This window comes from Chiloscyllium plagiosum, chromosome 20 (genome assembly GCF_004010195.1).
Source record: "Chiloscyllium plagiosum isolate BGI_BamShark_2017 chromosome 20, ASM401019v2, whole genome shotgun sequence".
Taxonomy (NCBI): domain Eukaryota; kingdom Metazoa; phylum Chordata; class Chondrichthyes; order Orectolobiformes; family Hemiscylliidae; genus Chiloscyllium; species Chiloscyllium plagiosum.
In genome coordinates, this window is record NC_057729.1 from 51006264 (window position 1) to 51032958 (window position 26695).

The window sequence follows — 26695 nt, forward strand, 5'->3', positions numbered from 1 at the left end:
ACCTGAGCTGCTCAGAGACCTGGTGGCTGGCGTGGGCAGGTTGTGGGGGTTGGGGCAAGTGGGGGGGAACAGGTTTGCTGATGGGGAGGGTAATGACGATAGGCTCACCTCACTCTGCAGTATCTGCACTGCCCACCTTTGCTCCAGTGGCCCCCATACAGGCCAGGATTCACAGTAGAAACAAATTAACACGGACAAAGGATCCAATGCAGGATGTTCAATGAACTGATGAAGGGCTTATGCCCAAAGTGTCGATTCTCCTGCTCCTCAGATGCTGCCTGAACTGCTGTGCTTTTCCAGCACAACACTTTTCGACTCTAATCTCCAACATCTGCAGTCCTGCCTTTCTCTGAGCTGCTAACCATGCAGTGTGATGCTTAACAGAAGCGAGGGAGGGTGTGAGAACACTATGGTTAGGGTCTGGAATGCACTGCCTGTAAACATAGTGGGGGCAGGTTGAACAGAGGCGTTCAAAGAGGGGCATTGGATGGTTATTTGTATAGTAATGGCATGTAGGGATATGGGGAAAAAGGCAAAATGTTTGACATTGGGGGATAGAACCAGTGCAGGCACGATGGGCTAACTGGCCTCATTCATCAGATACAGGTTTTGTGATTCTGTGCTGAGTGCCAAGTGACAATTGACTTTGGAGCAGGAAATGCTGGAGAGATTCCATGGGTCAGACAATGTCCGTGGAGAGAAACCCAAGGGTCATCTCTATAAAATATTGGGGGTGGGGGGTGGAGGGAGTTTGTGGAGGGATGGGGTGGAGGGGGGGCAAGAAGGAAGGAGTGTTCCCCACCCGTTGCCTTGACAGCCAGACAGAGACTCACTGCACCCTCTCTGGGGAGTTCCATTCACTGTTCCCACTTTCCCTCTCAGAAGCTAAGAGCAGGTGGTCGCTGGGATGGAGGACAAAGAGTGGATCCCAGCAGGATTATCCCCAGTGCCGGGGTCTTCCATGGGGTTGTTGGTCATGCTCCTGACACAGTGACAGGCTGATCCCAGCTGGTTACTGTGGGACTGAAACAGTGCAGTAGTAGGAGCTGACGGCCAAATCCCACCCTCTCCAACTCGGGTTTAACTTGAGCCACAAATGGGGAAGATTTTCAAGCCATATTCCGGGCCTGATTAAATCTATTCCCTCACCTCCTAAATGCACCTTATGAGGGGGTTAGGGGTTCTATGCAGACAGATTTTTCATCAGTAAGGGAATCGGGGGTTATGTGAAAAAGCATGAAAGTGGAGTTGAGGATGATCAGACATGGGCTGAATGGCTACTTCTGTTCCTCCACTTTGCAGTCTGACTCTGAGTATTCCTACCATTTCCTGTTTCTTTCTCAGATTTCCTACATCTGCCACCCTGTGCCTAGCTACCAGTGACAACTTTCATGGATTTCCCATTCTCTCCCTTCTCCCATTCCCCCTCCCCCACACCCACACCAGAAGCAAGCTGGGTGCACACAAAACAATGGACGTTCATGAAAACGGAGGAAGACTGCATTACCTTTAAGAATGGAATTACAAAGGGGCGCAGTGGGAAGTTTGTTGCCTCTTGCAGCTTTGAGTGAAACTCTTCAATGGTCACGGTTGAGTTCTGGAAGGGTAGGTAAGAAAATAAAAAAAAAGTGTCAGCTGTGTGTCTGTAAGTGAAGTCATATCCTTAGGGTTTTAACTTTGGCGCAATATTCCAATATCCCCGCTCTCTCCAAAGACAGTTTTAGGTCCATCAAGAACTGATCCTTGTTGAGCTCAACACTTGGGTTTATAAACTACCAGCTAACACAAGTGGGGCAGGCAATGGCATAGAGCTTTTATCATTAGGCCATCAATCCAGAGACCCAGGTAATGCCTGGGAACCCAGGTCCAAATCCTGCCACTATAGATGATGGAATTTGAATTCAGTAAAAATAACCTGAGGTTAAGACTCTAATGATGAAGATTTTGGAAAACGCCATATGGTTGACTGATGCCCTTTAGGGAGGGAAATCTGCTACCCTCACCTGGTTTGGCCTACATGTGACTCCAGACGGCACTCTCAACTCCCTCTGGGCAGTTAGGGACAGACAACAAATACTGGCCTTGCCAGCAACGAATGCAAAAATAAATTCCACTCTGGAGCCGAACCAATAAGCCTCCAAAACTGACCAAATTAATGTTAACGATTCATTCTATGCTTTCAGGAACTCTCATTAATTCCCAACAATGAAGTGTAACTACAAAAAGAGCCAGATGCAGTATTCCATAACACCCCAAACCTATATCATCAACTTGACTGAAATCACACGAGTAACACAAAATAAGATTCACTTGCTCAAAAATCAATTTCCTTGTGTAAAGATTGAGAAAAAACTTTGAATGTCAGCAGGCACACTCACATTGAGTTACAATAGTAAACAAATAGCAAAATAACGTTAGTCACAAACAACATCGGGGTAGACTCAGGTTAATCAGTTGTGTGTTCCCTAGGCGTAAGGGAATTCTGAAGTAATGGTAGATTAAGTAAAATTTCAATCAACTCAGGAGGCCATATCCACACTGGTCAGAACGATAATGCTGTCATGTTTAAATCAACTAGATTTGACCTCATTGATGAAAAACACCAACTTGGTATAAATACAGACAATGAGGGGATAATTTAAGGGAAGTTTCATTTGACCCTATGACGATGACGATGATTGCACCTTCACTGTCGATTGTTCAATGTGATTGCCAATGTGTCCATTCTATCCAGAAGCAGCTCAGGAAGTACATGAAGCATCAGTCAATATAAAAATGGATGTGTAAGTTATATCTTATGTAAAATCATAGGGCCAGATATAAAGAGACTCTCTTCAAAACACAATAAGAAGGACACAAAAATGGACCAAAATGTATCCATTTAGGCACAATACAAATTGACACAATTTAGTTTTCTGTTCACTAAACTGTCACAGCTTGTAACAGAGCATTTTCTATAACCTTTGTAGGCAGTGAAGGGATTAAGCAGCCCAAATCTAGCACAGCTGAGCCCAGTGACAGAGTCAAGGTCGCTTGATCAAAGTGCGCCAGTCCCCACCAATGCCTCACTGTGACATTGCTCGGACACCACAAGGTGATAGCTGTTGTGAATTGAAGTTTTCTTAATACGTGCTGAATTTGGGGCTTTGCTCTGTTACTCATGACCTCACCATAACTCATTTCACAGTGGGCAGCGTAGAACAAAGACTTTAAGCTAGTCATTGGTCTGTGTTTTTAGACATGAGGAAGACCCAAAGCAGAGCAAGTCAGTGGTGAGATGGCTTGTACCCAATCTACACAGGAATTGTCCTTAACCCTAAATTTGTACAGCGCACCTAAAACAGCTCTTAGCCCCCGTGGTGATGTTGACGATTGGGCCTAACTCTAAGGGAAGAAGTTGAGCTGCCATGAGCAGAACAAATCCCTTTCACGGCGAACACGGGCATTCCTCCTGGACACCTACTCCCTGAGATTTCTCACCGTCCTATCTTCCTGCACCAGCCCATCCTAACTCCCGACTCCTTTGTCTGTCCCTCCTCTCTCCTGAGGCTTAGCAGAGGGCCACTGAAGTACAAAGTTACTTTGGGGCCTTGATAAGTGACAGCAGATCCCTCGGAACATGTCAGGCCAGTTTTAGATCTCTCCATCCCAGAGTGTGCTGCTTTGACAAGAGAATTCTGAAGTCATTATTGGTAGATTAAAATTTTAATCAACTAAGGAGGCCATATCAGAACAATAATGCAAATCCCACTCTGATTTCAAGGTAACTGTCTGGGGTTAGGCAGGAAGGAATTTGCAAGGGGATACCCATCAAACAAGGAACCATTCCGAAGAATTAGACAACAATGGGTTGTTGAGAAAAGTGCGGAAAGGGGAGAAAAGATAGGGTGTCATGGAGAAACAGAAGGAAAGCACAGTTGTACAACATGAGAATGGAGAGTTTGACTTATAAGGAGAGGCTGGATTTCACTTTTTCCCTGGAGTGTAGGAGATTGAAGGGTGATCTTTGAGGTTTATAAAATCATGAAGGGGTATAGATATGGTGAATGGCAGGTGTCGTTTCCATAAGGTGAGAGATTTCAAGACTTAGGGCATACTTTTAAGGTGAGAGGAGAAGCTTAAATAAAACACGAGGGGCAATGTTTTCTACACAGAGAGTGGTTCGTGTGTGGAATGAACTGACAGAGGAAGTGGTGGATGTGGGTACAGTTACAATGTATAAAAGACATTTGGGTAAGTACATGAATCAGAAATGTTTGGAAGGATATGGGCCAAGCACAAGCAGATAGGACTAATTTAGTTTGGGATTATAGTTGGCATGGAGTGGTTGGATCAAAAGATCTGTTTCCGTACTCTATAACATGGATAGCAGCACTGCCAGTGTAGAAACCCAAAAACTAAACTAATAGAATTATACGGTGTTATGACACAAGCTATAAATACAAAAGCAGATGGAACAATGAGTCTAAACCCACAGTTAAAGTCGGGTGTACATTCGGGGTACCACACTCAAGAAGCAATGGACATGGTGTGCGGTTGATTCACTGGGATGCTGCAAAGTTGTCAGTGACCCACAGGAACACAGGCCTGGTCTCTCAGTAAAGGCAAGTGTATCCATACTTCAGACAAGGGCACATTTGCAAAGAAGGGAACTTCATGGTTATCTCAGCCAGTGCAGGAAGTGAACCTGCACTATTGGTGTCACTCTGCATCAGACAGCAGCTATCCTGCAAACTAAGCGAGATGACTCCCGGCCACTAGAGTGCTACATGATGTGGGAAGGTTCATTTTGGCAATACAAACGTAGAGAAATGAGCTTAACAAATTAGGGTTAATTTAATTTGAACAGAGGAGTTCAGAAAGGAGCTCTTTAAAATGACAAAAGATCGGGACAGGGTAGTTTTCAGTGGTTTAAGAGGAATACAGGGTTAATGGTAGGGTTCTTAGTGAGGTGGAGGAACAGAGGGATCTTGGGGTCTATGTTCATAGATCTTTGAAAGTTGCCACTCAGGTGGATAGAGCTTGCAAGAAGGCCTATGGTGTATTAGCGTTCATTAGCAGAGGGATTGAATTCAAGAGTCGTGAAGTGATGTTGCAACTGTACAGGACTTTGGTTAGGCCACATTTGGAGTACTGTGTGCAGTTCTGGTCGCCTCACTTTAGGAAAGATGTGGAAGCTTTGGAGAGGGTGCAGAGAAGATTTACCAGGATGTTGCCTGGAATGGAGAATAGGTCGTACGAGGATAGGTTGAGAGTGCTAGGCCTTTTCTCGTTGGAACGGCGGAGGATGAGGGGTGACTTGATAGAGGTTTATAAGATGATCAAGGGAATAGATAGAGTAGACAGTCAGAATCTTTTTCCCCAGGTGCAACAGAGTATTACAAGGGGACATAAATTTAAGGTGAAGGGTGGAAGGTATAGGGGAGATGTCAGGGGTGGGTTCTTTACCCAGACAGTGATGGGGGCATGGAATGCGCTGCCTGTGGGAGTGGTAGAGTTAGAATCCTTGGTGACCTTTAAGCGGCAATTGGATAGGTACATGGATGGGTGCTTAAGCTAGGACAAATGTTCGGCACAACATCGTGGGCCGAAGGGCCTGTTCTGTGCTGTATTGTTCTATGTTCTAAGAGTTTAGAGGTTGAGCCATTTGATATAGAGATGTATTTAACTCAGGGAATATGGGAACTTTTTCACATGAAGGGCTGGGAGGCTGTGGAAGGCAGTTAGAATTAGTCATTCGGGCAGAGAGCATGTTAACATTCAAGATTAGATTAATTAAGTGATCAAAAGGAAAGGAATATTGAGTCAGAGCTGCTGCTTGTAATGAAGAAAGGTAGAGTTGAATGCTCTGTTATTGCTGTGGGTTTTTTTTTATAATTCCATAGCGAGCTGTTTCTTTATAAAATGGAAAAGTTGCAAAAAGCAGGTGAACAAGTTCAGAGTTTCACCTTCAACTCCATCTTTCGAACTAACACCTTTACCTGTGGCCTGCACAAGTTTTTCTTGAGGAAGGATGTTAAGAGTGTTGTGGAACCAAGATGGTCAGTCACAAACAAACTGAACGGCAGACTAGGCTGCAGAGGGGCCGAATGGCTAACTCTCAACATGGCAGTTGCCTCCCTCGCTTTCATGAGCCTCCGGATGAGACTGTACTCACCACCAGTGCCAGGACAAGGCTGCGGACTCGCTCCCCGATCTCCGGTGAGATGTCGTTGCCAAATTGCTGCAGGGTGGTCAGAAAGCGCTTCAGTTTGCTAAGCTGGCGGGCACCACAGGTGGCAGGGAGCTGCTGACTGGCGAGAGAGGACGAAGGGCCATTGCTGAAGCGTTGAGGTGGGGATGGCACGCCGTTCAGGGCAGGTGGAGAGTGGTCAACGCCATTCGGCACTGTGTATGGGGGAGGGGGGGGTTGAAGAGAGAAAACCTTGTTAAGACTCCTGAAGGAAGTCATTGCCATTTTCACTTCATTGCACAGCAAAACGGGTTGTCCCTACACCTCATGGCTTTTAATATTTTAACTCAATCCTTTGAAAATAACCAGGGATCTTGTGGCACAGTGGTAGTGTCCCTGTCTCTGAGCCAAGAGGCCCACGTTTACATTCTCCACCTCCCCTCAAGTGCGTAACAACTTTGCTGTTTACCTAGATGACATCTATTCAAACATGCCGGGGCTCTTATGTTGTCGTGTCAGTTTGATTATCCCTGATGGTCTAGCTTCAATTCCAGGAGAAAGTGAGGTCTGCAGATGCTGGAGATCAAAGTTGAAACTTTATTGCTGGAACAGCACAGCAGGTCAGGCAGCATCCAGGGAACAGGAGATTCGACGTTTCGGGCACAGGCCCTTCAGGTCATTCCTGAAGAAGGGCCTGTGCCCGAAACGTCGAATCTCCTGTTCCCTGGATGCTGCCTGACCTGCTGTGCTGTTCCAGCAATAAAGTTTCAACTAGCTTCAATTCCAACCAACTCAATAATCTCGGCGAACAGATTAGTCAAGAATCCCTCTGGTGAAGTGTTACGGTATTTTCGGGTTCCACTTACACATTGCCCAGATGAGGGTTGAGAGGCCACTGAGTTCTTTAAACTGTGGGTTTTTCAAATTTATATTAAAAAAGCATTTACTTTATCCGCAGCAGGAATTGGGCCTTAAAGGTTGATCGGGTGGGCCGTATCAGCAATTCAATAAATGACAGGAGCTTGAGGAGACCCCACTGCTGTCAATGCTCAGATAGAGCTCCATCATGCTGCTGTAAATTGCTGCACAGAGTTTGTAACTGCATAGTTCCACCTCATCACTCCACAGAGGGTCACAACTCTCGGGTCAGGAAGCCCCACTCCATGAGGCCAACTTTCTTTCTGAAATATTAAGCTGGTGGCACAGTAGAATTTGAACCAGAGGATTAGCCTCAGGCTCAGAATTACTAGCCCAGTGATATTACCGCAACCCCACTGACTCCCAACCCTTGTTCTGAGGAGCTCTGAACGAAAGCATGATGGACAAAGCTGAAATGGGAGACATGGGTACAGAGGTAAAAAACAAAAAACTATTTCAAAATCACTTGAGAGTTTCCTTTCAATCAATGAATCCCTACAGTGTGGGAGCAGGCCATTTGACCCATCAGGTCCACACTGACCCTCTGAAGAGGGTCCCACCAAGACCTGTCCCAGTAACCCTTCATTTCCAATGACTAATCCGTCCCTGGACAATGGGGCAATTTAGCATTGCCCATCCACCTAACCTGGACATCGTCGGAGGAAACGCACACAGATATGGGGAGAAGGTGCAAACTCCACACGGACAGTCACCCAAGGGTGGGATCAAACCAGGGTCCCTGGCACTGCGAGGCCAGTAAGCCATTGTGCCACCCATGAAGTTATACCTCACAATGAATGTTGATGAATAGGAGAGGGGATTTTACTGGCTTGAGTTTTAAATGTTCTCTCTTATAGAAATACAGGAGCTGTACACTGGTTAAAGTTGCAGAGAATTGTTATTCCTGCTATTCTGCCCTCATCGATTTAAACTTGTTCTGTCTTATCTAGGGTTTAAGCAAAGCACGCAGATGAACGATATAATAGACCCCAGAAACAACGGGATATCGAATGTAAGAAACGTAACCCACGTGAGGTCGGGGTGAAGGAGTTTGGCCGAGAATTCCCTTGGTTTCCAGACGGAGGTGGCGGAGGCATGGTTGGGGGTGTGGCTCGAGACTGCACTTTCACATCCACTGGTGACCCCGGCATTGCGGAACGCGTCTTCTCTCCGTTGACTAGAATCACAACAAAAAAAAAGGATTTTCTTCAGACCTCAATGTTTGAAATGAGGAAAATCATTGACACAGCTGAGACAATTTTGCACATCACATTGTAGTTCTTTCCCTTTAATTACGCTTACCTGGTGATGCCCCCTCGTGTCATTTACAACATCTTCCCAGTGCAGGGGAGGCAATGACCCAGTAGAACTCTTGCTAGACTATTCATGAGAAACTCAGCTAATTAGATTCCCTACAATGTAGAAACAGACCATTTGGCCCAACAAGTGCACACCGACTCTTTGAAGAGTAACCCACCCAGACTCGTTTTCCTCTGACAAATGCACCTAGTACTATGGGCAATTTAGCATGGCCAATTCACCTGGCCTGCAGATCTTTTGATTGTGGGAGGAAATCAGAGCACCCGGAGGAAACCCACTCAGACATGGGGAGAATGAACAAACTCCACACAGACAGTTGACAGAGGCTACAATCAAACCCAGGGCCCTGGCGCTGTGAGGCTGCAGTGCAAGCCTGCTCTTTTTCTCGACTGGGACAACACATCTATCCTAGGACGAGCCAAACAGAGACACGTGCGAGAATTCCTAGAAGCATGGCGCTCCAACCGGAACTCTATCAACAAACACATTGACTTGGATCCCATTTACCATCCACTGAGAAAAAGAATAGGAAATGACATCACCACAGGAAATTATGTCACCACCGGAAATGACATCACCAACCCAAGGAATCCTATACCATTCCACCAGTGCTTCATCCAGAGGCTCACTGATGATATTACTTAGTATGATGACAAAACATCTGAAAACGAACCTTCCAGTTCAGCGAGCAAAACTACACCCAGAACTATGGACAATTGTCAGGGAACAATCAACCTGGTTCTCTAATGCCCTTTGGGGAAGAACATCTGTCATTCTTACCTGGTCTGGCCTATATATGACTCCAGACCCACAGCAATGTGATTGACTATGAACTGCTCACTGGACAATTAGGCCTAACCAGAGAAGCCCACATCCGGAGTGAATTTAAAAAAAAGGACCCATCATACCTATGCTGTCTTTCTTGTACTATCACTCCCCACATCCCATCTCTTCAGATACTTCATGCCTGGGCTTGGTGTGACTGAAGATTATTTGACTTCAGGAGGAGGTTTTAGTAGCATGGAGAAAGGCCCTTCAGTCCATTGTGTCTGTGCAGGCCATCAAAGATCTGAGCCTGTGGTTCTACTGACATCCAGCTGGGAGAAGGTGAGGACTGCAGATGCTGGAGATCAGAGCTGAAAAATGTGTTGCTGGAAAAGCGCAGCAGGTCAGGCAGCATCAGAGGAGCAAGAGAATCGACGTTTCAGGCATAAGAAGGGCTTATGCCCGAAACATCGATTCCCCTGCTCCTTTAATGCTGCCTGACCTGCTGCGCTTTTCCAGCAACACATTTTTCAGCTCTGACATCCAGCTGGATCTGGAGGACTTGCCCAGGCTGACGCTCCCTGCGCAGGGAGGCTGACTCACATTCTTAATCCTTTCCAGACAGGATCAGGAAAACAGAGCATGGCTCACCGTCTGCTCTGCGGTGTTTCTCTTGAGCTACACAGCTTAGGCAAATAAAGCCAGTGGCTTGATTTGCAGACTTGAGCAGTAACTCTACACCCAATACTCCAGTGACGTGCTAATGGAGCCTTGCACTATAAAAATACGGTCTTTTGGGTGACATTATAAACAGAAAATCCCAACTGCTCCTTCTTTAGGGGGATGTGCCAGATGCTGTCACAGACCTGCTGGGCTGAATGGCCTCCTCCTGTTCTGTTAATGATGTGTAATTGCACTTCTTTTGAAAACAAACACAAGGGGACTCCCTATATCCTGGCCAATAATTTTCTGTCAACCAGAAATCGCTAATTCAGATGATCTGATTATTATCGCGTTGCTCTTTGTGCGAGTTTACTGTGTGTAAATTGGCTGCCTTGCTCCCTACAAAATCAGTCAGTTGCGAAGTTATGAAATGCACGACATAAATGGGGGCATTTGTTAACCCAGTGCAACAGGAGACAATTAGCCTGGAAAAGCTTCAAAGTAACATCATCACTAGGTTGGTTGTTAAAATAAAACAAACCTTAGTGTACAACAGGACCTTGATCACATTGGCGCTGAGGAGTGGCAGATGGAGTTTAGTCTAGATAAATGTGAGGTGCTACATTTTGGTGGGGAAAATCACGGCAGGACTTATACACTTAATGGTAAGGTCCTGGGAAGTGTTGCTGAACAAAGACTCCTTGGAGTGCAGGTTCATAGTTCCTTGAAAGTGGAGTCTCAGGTAGATAGGATAGTGAAGATGGCATTTGGTATGCTTTCCTTTATTGGTCAATGCACAGAGTCTAGGAGTTGGAAAGTCATGTTGCGGCTGTAGTTGGAAGTCATGTTAGGCCACTTTTGGAACAGTGTGCGCAATTCTGGTCTCCCAGCTATAGGAAAGACGTTGTGAGACTTGAAAGGGTTCAGAAAAGATTTACAAAAGGATGTTGCCAGGATTTGAGGGCTTGAGCTATAGGGAGAGGCTGAATAGACTGGGGTTATTTTCCCTGGAGCGTTGTAGGCTGAGGGATGACTTTATAGAAGTTTATAAAATCATGAAGGGCATGGATAGGGTAAATAGATAAGGTCTTTTCCCCAGAGTAGGGGAGTACAAAACTACAGAGCATAGGTTTAAGGGAGAGGGGAAAGATTTAAAAAGGGACCTAATGGGCAACGTTTTCACACAGAGGGTAGTGTGTGTATGGAATGAGCTGCCAGAGGAAGTGGTGGAGGCTGGTACAATTACAACACTTAAATGGCATCTGGAATGGTTACATGAATAGGAAGGATTTAGAGGGATATTCCTGATGAAGAGCTTATGCCCAAAACATCGATTCTCCTGCTGCTTGGATGCTGCCTGACCGACTGTGCTTTTCCAGCACCACACTCTTAGAGGGATAGGCCAAATGCTGGATTAATTTTGGATATCTGGGTGGCATGGACAAGTTGGACCAAAGGGTCTGCTTCCATGCTGTACATCTCTATGACTCTATGGGCGGCACGTTGGCGCAGTGGTTAGCACTGCTGCCTCACAGCACCAGAGACCTGGTTCAAATCTCACCTCAGGCAACTGTCTGTGTGGAGTTTGCACATTCTCCCCGTGTCTGTGTGGGTTTCCTCTGGGTGCTCCGGTTTCCTCCCACAGTCCAAAGATGTGCAGGTTAGGTGAATTGGCCATGCTAAATTACCCATAGTGTTAGGTGAAGAGGTAAATGGGTCTGGGTGGGTTGCTCTTCAGAGGGTCGGTGTGGACTTGTTGGGCCGAAGGGCCTGTTTCCACACTATAAGCAATCTAATCTAAATGGACCATATGTGACGGACAGGTAAAGGAGGTAATGTTTGGTTCTGCTGTTGGTTTCCTGACTGTAGTAGAGGCAGTGACAGTGAGTAGCTGCATTAATGTAGTGGTTTCCTGGAAAGGTCTTAGTGTGTTTTACTCGGTATGTAGTGGTGGAAGGAAGCAAGTGTCAAAACCCTACTTGTGGCATGGTTCCAATTTTAACCTGATGAGGACACCAACAACAGTTGTATTTATATAGTGCCTTGAGGTGGCAAAACATCCTGCTACCGAGGAGCATTACGTTACAACAATTTCACACCAGACTGCAAGAGGAAGCAATAGGACAGGTGAGCCAAAGCTTGGTCAGATGTTCGACGGAGTGGTCCGAAGGAGGTGTAGAAGAGGAGCACCTTGGGAAAGGAAGTATGGATATTTTGTGCCCGGATATCTGAAGGCACAACCGGTTAATGTTGAGATGATTAAAATCGTGGATGTGCTAAGGGTGGAACTGGGGGGAATATGGAAATTTCAAGAGGGTTGTAAGTCTGGAGGAAGTTGCCGAGGTTTCGGGGAAGGGGGTGAGGGGTCAGACGCCTTTTGACATCAGGGATGAGAATTTTAAACCTGAGGCGTCTCAGACGGGGAGCTAATGTAGGTCATCGATCACAGGAGTCACTAGCAAACAGAACTTGGCACGTAACTGGATTCAGCGCAGAGTTTTGGATGGGACCAAGGAAGGTGCCAGTATATGATTGGAATGGACAGATCATAGAAACCATACAGCATGGAAATGGACCCTTCAGCCCAACTCCTCCATCCCAACCAGGTTTCCTAAACTGACTTGGTCCCATTCATCTGCATTTGGCCATATCCATCTAAACCTTTCCTGTCCATGCATCTATCCAAATATCTTTTAAATGTCATAATTGTACCCACCTTATCTACTTCCTCGTTCCATACACACATCACCCTCTATATGAAAAAGTTACCCCTCCCTTCTCTTTTAAATCTTTCTCCTCTCACTTTAAATTTCTGCCCTCTAGATTTGGATTTCCTTACCCAGGGGGAAGAGCCTTGGCTATTCACCCTATCTTATGTCCCTCATGAAATTATAAATCTCTCTAAGGTCAGCCTCAGCCTCCTATGCTCCACTGAAAAAAAACATCCCGGCCTATCTTGCCTCTCCTTATAACTCAAACATTCCAATTTCAGTGACATTCCTGGTTAATTGTTTTTGCACCTTTTACAGTTTATTAACATCCTTCCCATAGCAGGGTGACCAGAATTGCACTTAGTGACAGCCTAGAAAGGGGTTTCAGCAGCATACAAAAATGGGGAGGTTAGATTACCTATGGTGTGGAAACAGGCCCTTTGGCACAACAAGTCCACACTGACCCTCCGAAGAAGGACCCACCCAGACCCATTTCCCTCAGACTAATGCACCTAGCATTATGGGCAATTTAGCACGGTCAATTCACCTGACCTGCACATCTTTGGACTGTGGGAGGAAACTGGAGCACCCGGAGGAAAACCACATAGACACGGGGAGAATGTGTAAACGCCACACAGACAGTCACCCGAGGCTAGAATCAAACCTGCGACTCTGGTGCTGTGAAACATCAGTGCTAACCACTGAGCCATCGTGTCAGCTTGGAGAGGGAGCAGAAATATTGGCTGGTTGGTTCACTTATTTTGATGAGAAAGTGAGATCTGCAGATGCTGGAGATCAGAGCTGGAAATGTGTTGCTGGAAAAGCGCAGCAGGTCAGGCAGCATCCAGGGAACTGGAGAATCGACGTTTCGGGCGTAAGGAGGGCTTATGCCCGAAACGTCGATTCTCCTGTTCCCTGGATGCTGCCTGACCTGCTGCGCTTTTCCAGCAACACATTTCCAGCTCACTTATTTTGATGAGCAAGCACAATGTCAATGTAGAAATGACTTCAAACTAAAATCATGTGAAATCGCCCGGCACTATATAAATGCAGGTCACTGCTACTGTATTTTTTTAAAAATTAAACAGCAGAACCCATGTCATGAGCAGCACAAGAACCCAGAACCGTACGGATCTCCCCTTAATGTAAAATTTTCCAGATTTGAAAATCTTAGTATAATGAGCTTATCTCATCTTTAATGTACACCAGCTGCTGCCAAATGAAACAAGGACAATCATTTTTCTCCCCCTTAGCTACAGAACAGGAATATTGAAAATTTGCTTAATGCAGTTTAAATTTCTCCGGCGGGTTGCTCAGGGTCCTCTGAGGCTGTGCCTGTGATGGATGACAGCAATGTGCAAGGGACTCATTACTGATTCTGTTTGTGGGCATCGCATGTGAGAACGTGTGGAATTAGTTCAGGGAGTCCCCCGACAACAAACCATCTCCTCCTGACTGACGGCAGTTCAGGTTTCGTCAGTTATCGCATTGCTGTGGAAAGGCAGAGTCAAGTCAAGGGAGCGGCAGAGATTCCTCCAATGACTCCCTGCTAGAGAAAGGATGTTGTGAAACTTGAAAGGGTTTAGAAATGATTTACAAGAACATTGCCAGGGTTGGAGGGTTTGAGTTATAAGGAGAGGATGAATAGGCTTGGGCTGTTTTCCCTGGAGCGTGGGAGGCTGAGGGGTGACCTTATAGAGGTTTATAACATCATGACTATTCACTCTATCCATGCCCCTCATGGTTTTTTTGCTCCCAGGGTAGGGAAGACCAAATGTAGAGGGCATAGGTTTAAGGTTAGGGGGCGAAAATGTAAAAGGGACCTAAGGGACAACGTTTTCCACACAAAGGGTGGTGTGTGTATGGAATGAGCTGCCAGAAGAAATCGTGGAGGCTGGTACAATTACAGCATTTAAAAGGCATCTGGATGGGTATGCGAATAGGAAGGGTTTAGAGGGATATGGGTCAAATGCTGGCAAACGGGACTAGATTAATTAGAACATCTGGTCAGCATGGACAATTTGGACCGAAGGGTCTGTTTCTGTGCTGTACATCTCTATGACTCTTATCTGGACAGTCAGGGCAAGGGATATTCAAAGTCAAAGCAGAGAGATTGGAGCACTGTTTTCTGTTCAAAGTGAGGGATGTTGGAGCTGAATTAAAATCTATGAATGTACACACGATGTATACTTCCTAAACCAACGCAAGAGAAAAGTCCCTCAAGGTAGGCTGATCCAGAAGATAAAGTCACATGGGATCCAATTGGTAAGTGGGATAGAAAATTGGCTGGGTCAGAGAAGAGAAAGTAACTGTGGAGGAGTGTTTTTCTGACTGCAGGCCTGTGACCACTGCTGTTCTACAAGGATCAGTGCTGGGGCCTGTGTAATTTGTAACCTATACAAATGAGGTGTATGAAAATATAGGTGGTCTGATTAGAGTCAGAGATGTACAGCACGGAAAGAGTCTGATTAGAAGGCTTGGAGATGACATGGAAATGGGTGGAGGTGTGGATAGTGAGGAAGGTTGTCAAAGGATGCAGCAGGATATAGATCAGCTGGAAAGTTGGGCAGAGAAATGGCAGGTGGAGTTTAATCCAGCCAAGTGTGAGGTGATGCATTTTGGGTGGTCAAATGCAAGAAGAATGTACATAGCAGGACCCTTAGGAGCGATGACATACAGAGGGATGTTGGGGTGCAAGACCATTGCTCCCTGAAAATAGCAACACTAGTAGATAAAGGTGGTAAAGAAAGTGCACGGCATACTTGTCTTTATTGGTCAGGGAACGGAGTATAAAAGCTGCCAAGTCATTTTACAGCTGTGTAAAACTTTAGTTAGGCTGCTTTTGGAGTACAGTGTGCAGTTCTGGCCACCATTCTATAGAAAGGATATGAAGGCTTTGGAAAGAGTGCAGAAGAGGTTTACCAGGATACTGCCTAGATTGGAATGGATTAGCTATCAGGAGAGATTGGTCAAACTGGATTGTTTTTGCAAGAGTGCTGAAGGATGACCTGATTGAGGTATATAAAATTGAGAGGCATGGATAGGGTGGATAGTCGGAATCGTTTTCGCAGGGCGGGGGTGGGGAATTTAAAGGAGATGTGCAAGTCAAGTTTTTTTTTTAAACACAGAGAGTGGCAGGTGCCTGGAATGCACTACCAGGGGTGGTGGTAGAAGCAGATGCATTAGCAACGTTTAAGAGGCATTTAGACAGACACATGAATAGACAGGAATAGACAATATTGACCATGTGCAAGTTGATGGGATTAGTTTAAAATGGGGTCATGGTCACCACAGACATGGTGGGCCAAAGAGCTTTTTCGATGCTAGACTGTTCTATGTGACATTCAGGACAGACACAAAACACTGTATAAACATTCACTTGGTCACTCAGAAGGAAGGTAAGAGGGTGAAAAGAGAGATGTATTGATGAAGCTTTTTCTCATGCGCTCTTCAGGACAAATGCAAGAATCCCAAATTTCAAACCAACAACAACCTACACATCAGGAGAGAAGGGTGTTGATTGGTTGGCAAATTCACTCTGATTGGTCAAGGCATTGTCATGGAGAAAGTAACTGAGAACTATAGGCTCCCTCAAGCTCCCAGGTAATGCAAAGCAAAGGGAAAAGGTTTGAAGAAATTCCCTTTGTTTGCAAAGAATTGACCAGAAACTAAACTGGACCAGACACAAATATTGTAACTACAAATGGAGGTCAGGGGCCAAGCACTCGTGGACAAGGCACAAGTCAGGTGTGTGATGGAATACTCCCCACTTGCCTGGATGGGAGCAGCTCCAACAATAATCAAAACACTTGACACCATCCAGGACAAAGCAGCCCTGCTTGACTGTGTCCAATCTACCATGTTCAATATTTACTCCCTACACCATGTTGCACAGGTAGCTGCAGTATCTACCATCAACATGATGCACTGCAGAAACTACCCAAGACTCAACACTTCCTCCTAAACCTGAACTCTCTCTAACACTAGGAGCTTAATGGTATCAGATAAAGGGAATACTACCAACAGCTGACTTGGAAGTACACCACTGTTCCTTCACTCTTGCTGGTTCAAATTCCTGCAACTCTCTCCCTAACAGCACTATGGCTCTCCCTGGATCCCATGACTGCACTGGTTCAAGAAGGCAGCCTACCACCAGTTTCTCGAAGGCAAGAATAAAATGGTTCTGCTTTTCAGCAACGTTTAATAATCCCATATACATAAAAGGTGCCATGTTTAGCCTCAGACTGGTACAATTCCCAGAGGACAGAGTGAGGCGGAGGTACTGAACCCTGGATTACCAGTCAGAGAAACAGACACTGAAATATACTAATGCAGTCAGAATGTCAATTGTTTCCTGGGCTCATGTCAATAACACCACCAAACCTCCTTCCACCATGAATGTCCGGCTATTTGTCAGCTCACTGTAAACACAGTGACCCAATTAGCCAGCATATGACCCGACCATTCTGTCATTTCGTTGGTCCAAACCGAAGCAAATCTGATCCAAGCAACGCAGCAAGGAAACAAACACTGTCACCATTACACTGGCTCACTAACAGGTCCCCTCCTAATTGGCAGTCCAGAATTCCTTTTCATTGATCAGTCTCAGAGTCCCAGGGTGTGGGTACAGACATACATGTAATGCAACTAAAAAAGGTGGAGGGTTATTCACACAAAATTGCATTGGGGGCATTCATGCACCAATACTCATGAATTCGGGCCTTTATCGGAGGCACTGATTGTCCTGGGACACATTACCCCGCCAGGTATGGTCACCTTCATATAGAAATAGAAACAGAAATTACTGGAGAAACACAGCAGGTCTGTCAGAAACCGTGGAGAGAGGAACAGAGTTAACATTTTCAGTCTGATTGGTGGAATGGATCCAATGGGCCAGATGGGCTATTTCTGCTCCTAGATCTTACGTTCCAGAGAATTTGCATTCAGTTTAAAGAATCTAGTTTTCACAAAACAAAAAAGCTGGCATGAGTGAAATGAAGCTCGTCATAAAGAAACCATCTTTCTTTTTTGGGGGGGGGGAACCCTAACCAGTTTGGGCCCATGTGTGACCCCAGAGCCAGAGCAGTTTGGTTTAACCGGTGCAGTTGGACACCCTCTGGCCCATCAAGATGGTTCAAAACATTGGCCCACTACCATCTCTCACATCACCAAGGCAATGAGTATGAACCTTGCAAGTGAAGCCTCCACACTAAGTTGGGACTTCATCTGGGGAAGAAAAAGCAAAATTAAAGTATTAACCTAGGATATCTGGTCAGCATGATGAATTGGACCCAAGGGCCTGTCTCTGTGCTGTACAATTCTGTAACTCACAGATTAGTTGCACGGGTCCATAGCAACTGGTATCCCCATTTTCCCTAAATACACTGCCGCGGTCCCAAAGTCAAAATCCTTGTTCCTGGGCACTGTTCAATTTCTCTGATTCTTGCTTTGAGATTGCCAATAAGGTGTAAATTCTTCAAAAAGACAAAACTGCATTCAGGAGTTGAGAAGTGTCATAGAACCCTTACTGTATGGAAACAGGTCATTTGGCTCAACAGCTCCACAATGACCCTCTGAAGAATTTCGCACCCCTACCCTATTACTCTATATTTATCCCTGACTAATGTACCTAATCTACACATCCCTGAACCCTATGGGCAATTTAGCATGACCAGTTCACCTAACCTGCACGTCTTTGGGCTGTGGGAGGAAACTGGTGCACCCGGAGGAAACTCACACAGACACGGGGAGAATGTGCAAACCCCACATAGATAGACATCAGAGGCTGGAATCAAACCTGGGTCCCTGACGCTGTGAGGCAGCAGTGCTAACCGCTGAGCCGAATGGGGTGGGGTGGTTGCCCATAAAATTAATAAACAGGACAGCATATTAAATTCCTTCAAGCAGAACTGGACAAGCAACCCGGGAATTGTGGGCAGGATTTTATACAACCCACAGGAGCCTGAAATTGAAAGTGGTCTCAATGAGAGAAGATCACAGAAATCGATTCCACTGAAGGAAGGCAGATGGACCAGGGAACTGGGAGGTCTAAGTCATTCGCTCTGATCCTCAGCCAGTACCTGCACCTAGAGCGGTGAGATGCCATTGCAGGCTGAAGAACAGAAGCTGCCTCAAGATAAAGCAAGTCTCCAAACAGTTAAAACAGAGTTGAAAATTTGGACACAGTTGGTCATCATTGTGGAAGGTGAATCCGATGTGTGTGTGCGTGCACATGCGTGTGCAAATGAGTGTGCGTGTACAGGTGTGTAGGGAGGGGTTTTTACACTGGGCCTCACTACCCCCCAGCCAACCACCTCAGTCTGGGGGGTAGTGAGGCCCAGTGTAAAAACCCCTCCCTACACACCTGTACACGCACACTCATTTCACCCTCAAAGGAGGAGCCCCTCTGCTAGCTGGAGAACCTGGAATCGTCAATGTCCCTCTAGAAGGTGCCTCAAGATTTTCCAACTTTACTCCAAATCCCAAAGTCAAACTTGCCTTGATGGGGCTGGGAAAATTGTGTCAGGTGGGTCTAATCCCACCAGGGCCCATTGTGAATCTGGCCATTTGTGAATGGGCTCCAGATTGGAAAGAAGGGTCACAGTAGATGGCGGTTTGCAGCATTACACAATCTATTCACTCAATGGCCTTCAGGGAGGGCAAGGACTTCCACACAAACCGGACTACACATGACTCCAGCCCCATACCCTGTGGTTAAGGTCACACAGGACAATGAAGAATAGTCAGTAAATCCTGCCTTGTTCACATCATCCATATCCCCAGAACCACCAGATAAATAACCAGTGACCCTGGAAATGGGAGACAGCATTGAGCCTCTCTGACTGGGTCTGATGGTATGAGTGAGCACACAAAATATGACTTCCTCGAGCTCAGGCTCTCTCACATGTGAGAAACTGCACATTAAAACTCGCATGTTACTCAGACCATCCCCACTACTCAGGAATCCTTCTGAAGATTGGCATCTAATACAGAAACCCAACCTTATCAAACTGGCTCTGACTGGTGGCTGATTGCAAAGTAAATACAGACCATCATAGAATCCCTACAGTGTGGAAACAGGCCATTTGGGGCAACAGGTTCACACCAACCCTCCAAAGAGTAACCCACCCAGACCCTTTTCCCTACCCTATTACTCTACATTTACCCTTGACTAATGTACCTAACCTACACATCCCTGGACTCTATGGGCAATTTAGTCTAGCCAATTCACCTAAGCTGCACATCTTTGGACTGTGGGAAGAAACCGGAGCACCCGGAGGAAACCCACGCAGACACGGGGATAATGTGCAAACTCCACACAGACAGTCACCCGAGGTGGGAATCAAACCTGGGTCCCCAGCGCTGTGAGGCAGCAATGCTAACCACTGTACCGTCCAGTTAATGAACAATATGGATCAGGAAGATTCTCACTGTATCACTGGCCTGTGCTGAACAAACAATCTCAGCCTGGGCTATGATTACACCTGGTGCATGTGCATCTGGGCTTGAGGGTTTTTTTTCCATCTATTAACTACCACCAGTAATTCACCAGTCTTTCCCAATTGATTAATTTACCTCCAAAATCCATTCAGGGTAATGTGGGCCATCAGAGGTGAGGGAGAGAGGGGCTAGGGGACTAAATCAGAACAGATTTGGAAGGAGTGTTAAAGCACACGACTCACTTCTCTCTAAAGACATCGAGAGTACTGGTAGACACCATGCACTCTTTTCCCAAGGACACTGGTGTGAGTTGTCTATTAATTGGGTGATAATTAAATGAATTGGGGATTCACATATTTGAAGGAGGTGGTTCCTATGGTACTGTTCCCACCTCAGAGCCAGGAGGCCCAGGTTTCAATCCTACCTGCACCAGAGGTGTGTCACCCTGAACAGATTGGCCTATACTTGAAAGTGGGGTCTCTTGTGGCGTAATGGTAGTGTTCGCAGGAGACCTAGATTCAAGCCCGACTGGTTTCAGAGGTATGTCACCACATCTCTGAAAAAAATTGATTAGAAATTACCCAGTATTCGGAGGAACAAGCTAAGTGTTAGGTCTGTATAAAATGCAACGTGTAACTGCAAACTAAAGTTAACAATGTTTGGGTCAGAACCAATGCCAGGATCAAATATGGAGAACAGCAGGTAAAACAGGCCTGTGTCCAAGTGCACGTGTGTGTGCGCATGCACACCGACATGTAAGAGACTGTGCTTATGCACTTCAATGTGCGTGCATAGGTAACACACTTTCTCCTGACCTCATAGCAGGTTGGGACAAGGCTCCTAACAGTGATTTTTCCAAGATTTGGAAAGTAAGGCTCAGTAAGAACGTGGATAAACTCTTGAAGCTGGGGGTGGAGGACATAAAGAGAGCCAATAACAACATGCTCCAACTTGAAAGAATCTGGAGGCTGCATTTTCACTTTGAGGTCTGGCCTACACGTGACTCCAGACGCACAGCAATGTGGTTGACTGTCAATTGCCCTCTGTGCAGTTGGCCGGGGGGGTAGGGTTACACACAATGAATGATGACCCAACAACGCCTACAAATCAAGAATGAATAATAGAAAACAAAAGCAGCTTTTGAATACGTCTGAATTAACCATAAGCCACAGCTGCTGGGGGGATACCCTCCACAGGAAGGCCTGAGGCCTGAAGTGGGTGTGGGTGAACAGAAAATGTCTACAGGCCCCTTGGTCCGCCAACCCCAGATCCCACCCCCTCCCAGGGCAGCTGGCCCAATCTCTGCCACTTTGGGAGCACACATTCCCCCCTTCACCCTCACCTACCACTGTGTGGTGTGATGGTAGTGTTCCCACCTCTGAGCCAGGAGGCCTGGATTCAAGCCTCACCGGTTTCAGAGGTGCGCCAGCACATCTCTGAAAGGGTTTGATCAGAAAGTACCCCAAACCCGGAGGAACAAGCTAAAGACCACCGGCCTTAACAAGAGCAGGTAATTGTTCCAATTCCATATCCAGGAAAATGACCCGGGGGTGGGGGGGGGGTAGGGTGGGCGTGTGGGGAGTAGGATGGTGCTGCAATCTGTCAAAACAAAGTCACATGCCCACCCTCCTCAGTTCTCCCCATCTTCGGCGTGGTGGTGGTGGTGGTGGTGGGGGGGGGGTTGTTAACATTCAGGCTGTGGATACACAAACACCTTTGTACAGACTCACAAGAGAAACACACGTGCACTCAGTCCAACACACCCACCCACACTTACTGAGGTGCTTTCACACTCTTGCTCGCCGCCCATCCAGCTATGAGCAGAAATGGATTCGCTGTCCAACAGCTAATCTTCGCTGGTTTTCTGTTAATCCCTTCCACACTATTGAATCAAAACCCCCAAAGGGACTCTCAACTCCTCCACCACAGAGAGAAACAGCAGGCATCATAATCAGCAGAGCCAGCTGTGACCACAACATTCCAACTGCTAGGTTTCTCAGAATTTCTTCACTATTTCGTTACTGGTAGTCAGGCCGTATCGCTCAACCGTCAAAGCCACATTGACACCGGGCACCTCACTCAGCCAGGGAGAGTCGGGAGGCTGTGTAAGTCAGTCCTTGCACCAGTTACTGGTGACACCCATCCAATCCCACCTGGAAATGGTACGAATCAATTTCCAGGTAAGATTCCCGCATGGGCCATTTTGTGAAGACCCCCACCCCATGCGACAAGAGACAGGTGCTGTGCCGCACTGAGTTGGCCAACCCTGCTCACCACGACAGATCTCGACACCCACTGAGTCAACAGAAGCCAAGATTAAGCCTGTTCCTGATCGCCATCTCAGGATTCTTGCTGGTGTGTGGACGCCAGCTCAAAACAATTCCAAAAAGACCACAAAAACAGAAAAAAACTGCAGATGCTGGGTATCAGAAACAAAAACAGAAGTTTCTGGAAAAGCTCAACAGGTCTGGCAGCAACTGGGCAGCGAAATCAGTTAACATTTCAGGTCCGGTGACCCTTCCTCAGAATTGCCAGGCAAAAATTGTTTTTAATGCAGATATAATGGGGCAAGGAGGTAAGGAGTAAACAATAGGTGGAGATAGAGCCCAAAGAGAGAGAGGAGAGGCTGAACAGGCTGGGGCTGTTTTCCCTGGAGCGCGGAGGCCGAGGGGTGACTTTATAGAGGTTTACAAAATTATGAGGGGCATGGATAGGAAAAATAGACAAAGTCTTTTCCCTGGGGTCGGGGAGTCCAGAACTAGAGGGCATAGGTTTAGGGTGAGAGGGGAAAGATATAAAAGAGATCTAAGGGGCAACTTTTTCACACAGAGAGTGGTACGTGTATGGAATGAGCTGCCACAGGATGTGGTGGAGGCTGGTACAATTGCAACATTTAAGAGGCATTTGGATGGGTATATGAATAGGAAGCGTTTGGAGGGACATGAGCCGGGTGCTGGCAGGTGGGACTAGATTGGGTTGGGATATCTGGTCGGCATGGACGGGTTGGACCGAAGGGAGTGTTTCCATGCTGTACATCTCTATGACTCAATAACAGTTGGACAGACAAAGAATTGGATAACAATCAGGCCAGAATGGTGAATAGCTATTAATGATAATTTGTGGCTAACAATGGGTTGTGTGTAATAGCAGACCATGTGATAAAAGGCCTGGCGTGTGGGGGTTGGGGTAAGGACACGGAAAAGCTCAAGCCCAAAATATTGTTAAACTCAATATTGAGTCCAGAAGGCTGTAGGGTTCCCAAGAGGTGCTGTTCTTCCAGCTTGCGCTGAGCTTTTCTGGAGCCCTACAGCAAGACTGAGATGGACATGTTGACCAGGGAACAGGATGGTGTGTTGAAACTTTAACTCGGATTTCTCTCCCACAGATGCTTCCAGACCTGCTGAGTTTTCCCAGCAATTTCTGCTTTCGTTTCCTCGGTTTGAACGGCACTGCTTCACTCCACCGAGGAAGATCCAGAACGGCTGCTCGTCTCTACGGCAGAGAGACAGAGGGGAAAAGAATCTCACCAATGAAGGTAAAACAACGTCTTGAATGTACGGCAGTGGTGCAGTTAGGGAGCAAGTGTTCCCGCTTTTGTAAAGAGGAGCTAGAACAAAGAGGCGTTGATTTAAAATGATCTGAAAAAGAAGCAAGGATGAAGTGATGAGAAATATTTTCCCCACAGTGAGGACTAGTCTGGATAGAGGCAGGATCAACAGGGGGCATCAGATAGTAATTTGGATGAATATAATGTGAAAGGGTTTGGAGTTAAAAGCAGGAGATTGGTACTGGGTGACAATGGTCAGTGCAGGCATGATGGACTGAAAGGCCTCCTCAAGTGCTTCCATGATTCTGTAATTGTCTTTAAACCCTCCCCCCTCCCCAAACCCACCCCAGATCAGAGATGGTGCAGCCATCACCTTGTGAACTGCACCACACTGAAGGAAGATTCCCAGCGGGAACTCAGCAAGAAAGTTATCCCAACGGTGAAATACACGACAAATGGCACAGACTAAAATGTATTCCCTGCAGTATGGTCAGGGAGTAATCTAACAAGAGGTGTTCAAGGCAAGCAAAGGGAGTTGTCAGGGTAGACAAAATAAGAGAAAATCAAAATTAAAACTTAGTTGTTTGGGACGGATGTGAGGAATCAGAAGGTAATGGAAGCATCTCCTCCCAAATCTGGTGAGTCTGGGGGAGGGGAGCCAGTTCAAACTGGGAATGACAGGATTTGGTGGGGGGTCTCGGTGGGTGGGGTGGCTGACTGAGCCACGACAAGCAATTAGAGTGAGGATATGATCTGGCTGAATGACACAGCTACCTCCTCCTATTCCAATAGGACAGACACACACAATGTGTGTGGAGTGCTGCATTTTGCAGTGTAAGTGGGCATTTCACTTTGTACAACACACAGCATAGCACTTTTCGCATTTTCATAAAAGCAAGCCGTCGCGCCCTCTTGTTATCTGTCGGACAATCTGTTTTGAATTGTCTGAACAGCCCGGATTTAACAGGCATTCTTTTTTAAAAAAAAACACTTGCGTCATGGCCTCTCATAGACTTTAACCAGATCCTGTGACTCACCAGCAATTTTGCCACAAGATGTCCACTGTTAATTAAATAGGTTTCTATGGTTTTACTCCAACTGGGAGCTAGAGGTCAGACCTTGTTTCGTCTGGTACCTGGGTAATAAGTCACAGTAAAAAGGTTAGTTTTATTGGGTCACATCCCACTCCTGCCTAACCACAGATGAGCTTGGATAATATTCTGGCTTCTTTAGTCACTATCATAAGAATGCATTTGTATCCTGGATGTGGAATGTCATATTGTAAATAGTAAAACACTTATAATCATATCGAGTGGAACATGTTGTGTTGGGACATGTTGAATTTTCGTGCAAATCTTGTAATATACAAGTCAAAAATTCTTCTGTTTACAAATTTTCTGAATTAAGCACATTTCTGGGGAAGAAATGTCTGTGAGGGATTAATCCCTGATTTTAGAACAGTCTCTGGTTCAAATGCCGCCACAGCAGCTGGTAGAATTTGAATTCAATAAAAATCTGGAATTAAGGATCTAATGATGACCGTTTGAATTGCTGGAAAACCCCATCTGCTTCACTAATGTCCTTTAGGGTTAGAAATCTACCATCCTCATCCTGGTCTGGCCGACATGTGACTCCAGACTCTCAGCAAATGTGGTTGACCCATTTCTGGGCAATAAATGCTGGCCACATCAACGATAGCCACATCCCACGAATGAATGAAAAGAAAATTAAATGTTTTATTTTAATTCCCAATCTGATCGAACCAGCATCCCAACCTTGAAGAGACCGCAAGATGGAACCAGAAAGAAAACAATTTTTTTTAAAAAAAGCTTAGCTGGTGGGGGAGAAGGAAATGGTTCTGTTAGCTGCATTCACTCCATGGTCCAATTCCCCGACACCCAATGCCACCTGCCCCCCAACAGATCTCAGAGCCATTTTGAAATGAAGTGAACAACCAAGGTCAATCTTCAATCTGGGGCACTGCCTAATTTGACATTGCTGGTTTAATGGTAAATATCCTGGATGAGGCCTAGTCAAGGCCTAACATGGCACTTGCCTAGGTGGCAGCTTAGGAGAACTCTATTATAATTCTAACGTTCCTGAATATCAAAATATCTTAACAGCTGAGAGAAGGGGTAGAATTGGACTGTCTGTTTTAAAAAAGAAATCCCTGCTAATTATAGAATGTTGGCTGTCTGTTACTGTGAGTGTGTTAGTTTCAAACTGTGGGGAGTTCTGAACAGTCAAATTATCAAAGATGACCATGTGGACTGGAGAGGGAGATAATGGGATTAAGCCTTTAGGAGATGACAACTGAAGAAATATGGGAGCTAATTTCAGGTTATAGCCCAGCCACACGCACATACAGATAAAGTTCTTCTGCAAAAGATTAACTAAATATACTCAATGAATGTGGAAACGAAAAGAGATAGAGTGTATGCCTGTCTGAAAGGTCATTCTAGGTCAGACTTGAATTCATATGAAAATTACTCTCCTCTGATGAGTTATCCAGATGACAGTAAAGATGAAACAGGGCCCATTAAATAATTCACACTTTAACTGGTTCCAAATTATGAAATGTTTCATTATTTATACAACAGTTTTTTTTGCAACGAATAGTTAGTAGGCAAATGATGACAGACAGGCAGTGGAGGAACAAGGTTGTGCTTGCGTCAAGTATATCTGCAAAGTGACAGAAATTTTCCCCAAGGATTTCTTTCACTGTCTGAAAAGCATCGGCTTCCTGGCTGGGATATCACTTCACGGGCAACACTTGTTCTCCAAGACGTGAGACAAGTGACCATGATTCGTGCTGTCAGCATCTGCGAGTGAAGGCTAACTGATCTTAAAGGCGATCTACAAATGCACGTCAGGGTCCGCATGGCATCAAACTCCATCCCTTAAACGTTGACGACACCATTGCCAATCTGCAGTGGGTGTCTTGTACACCTCCTGAATCGCAACAATTTAAATAGCAGCTCCCAGCAGTGGGAGACTGCACCAAATATCAATTCCTATTCTAACCCTGGATCTCGTTGGGCCTTGCATGTATCAAGACCACTGGGTTACTTGCCCAACAACAACTGCATTACCATAAGTAACACCACCTGGAGAATCACAGAGCATAGGAGGACATTCACTCCATCGTGCTCATTCCAG

General features: G+C 46.0%; 1 protein-coding gene across 9 annotated transcripts in view; it reads right to left on the bottom strand.

The window, feature by feature from the left end:
• Positions 1 to 26695, bottom strand: part of LOC122560270 (protein CBFA2T1-like) — a 168954-nt gene that overhangs the window by 35636 nt on the left and 106623 nt on the right. For 7 of the 9 annotated variants that reach the window (XM_043710805.1, XM_043710796.1, XM_043710798.1 and 4 more), the window contains 3 exons: positions 8121 to 8267; positions 6158 to 6387; positions 1508 to 1597 (listed from right to left, as the gene is read on the bottom strand). In XM_043710805.1, the coding sequence (XP_043566740.1) occupies positions 1508 to 1597; positions 6158 to 6387; positions 8121 to 8267 (467 nt within the window). Of the gene's footprint in view, positions 1 to 1507; positions 1598 to 6157; positions 6388 to 8120; positions 8268 to 24573; positions 24598 to 26695 lie in introns of those variants that run through there. The other 2 variants (XM_043710803.1, XM_043710804.1) reach the window with 2 other exon arrangements.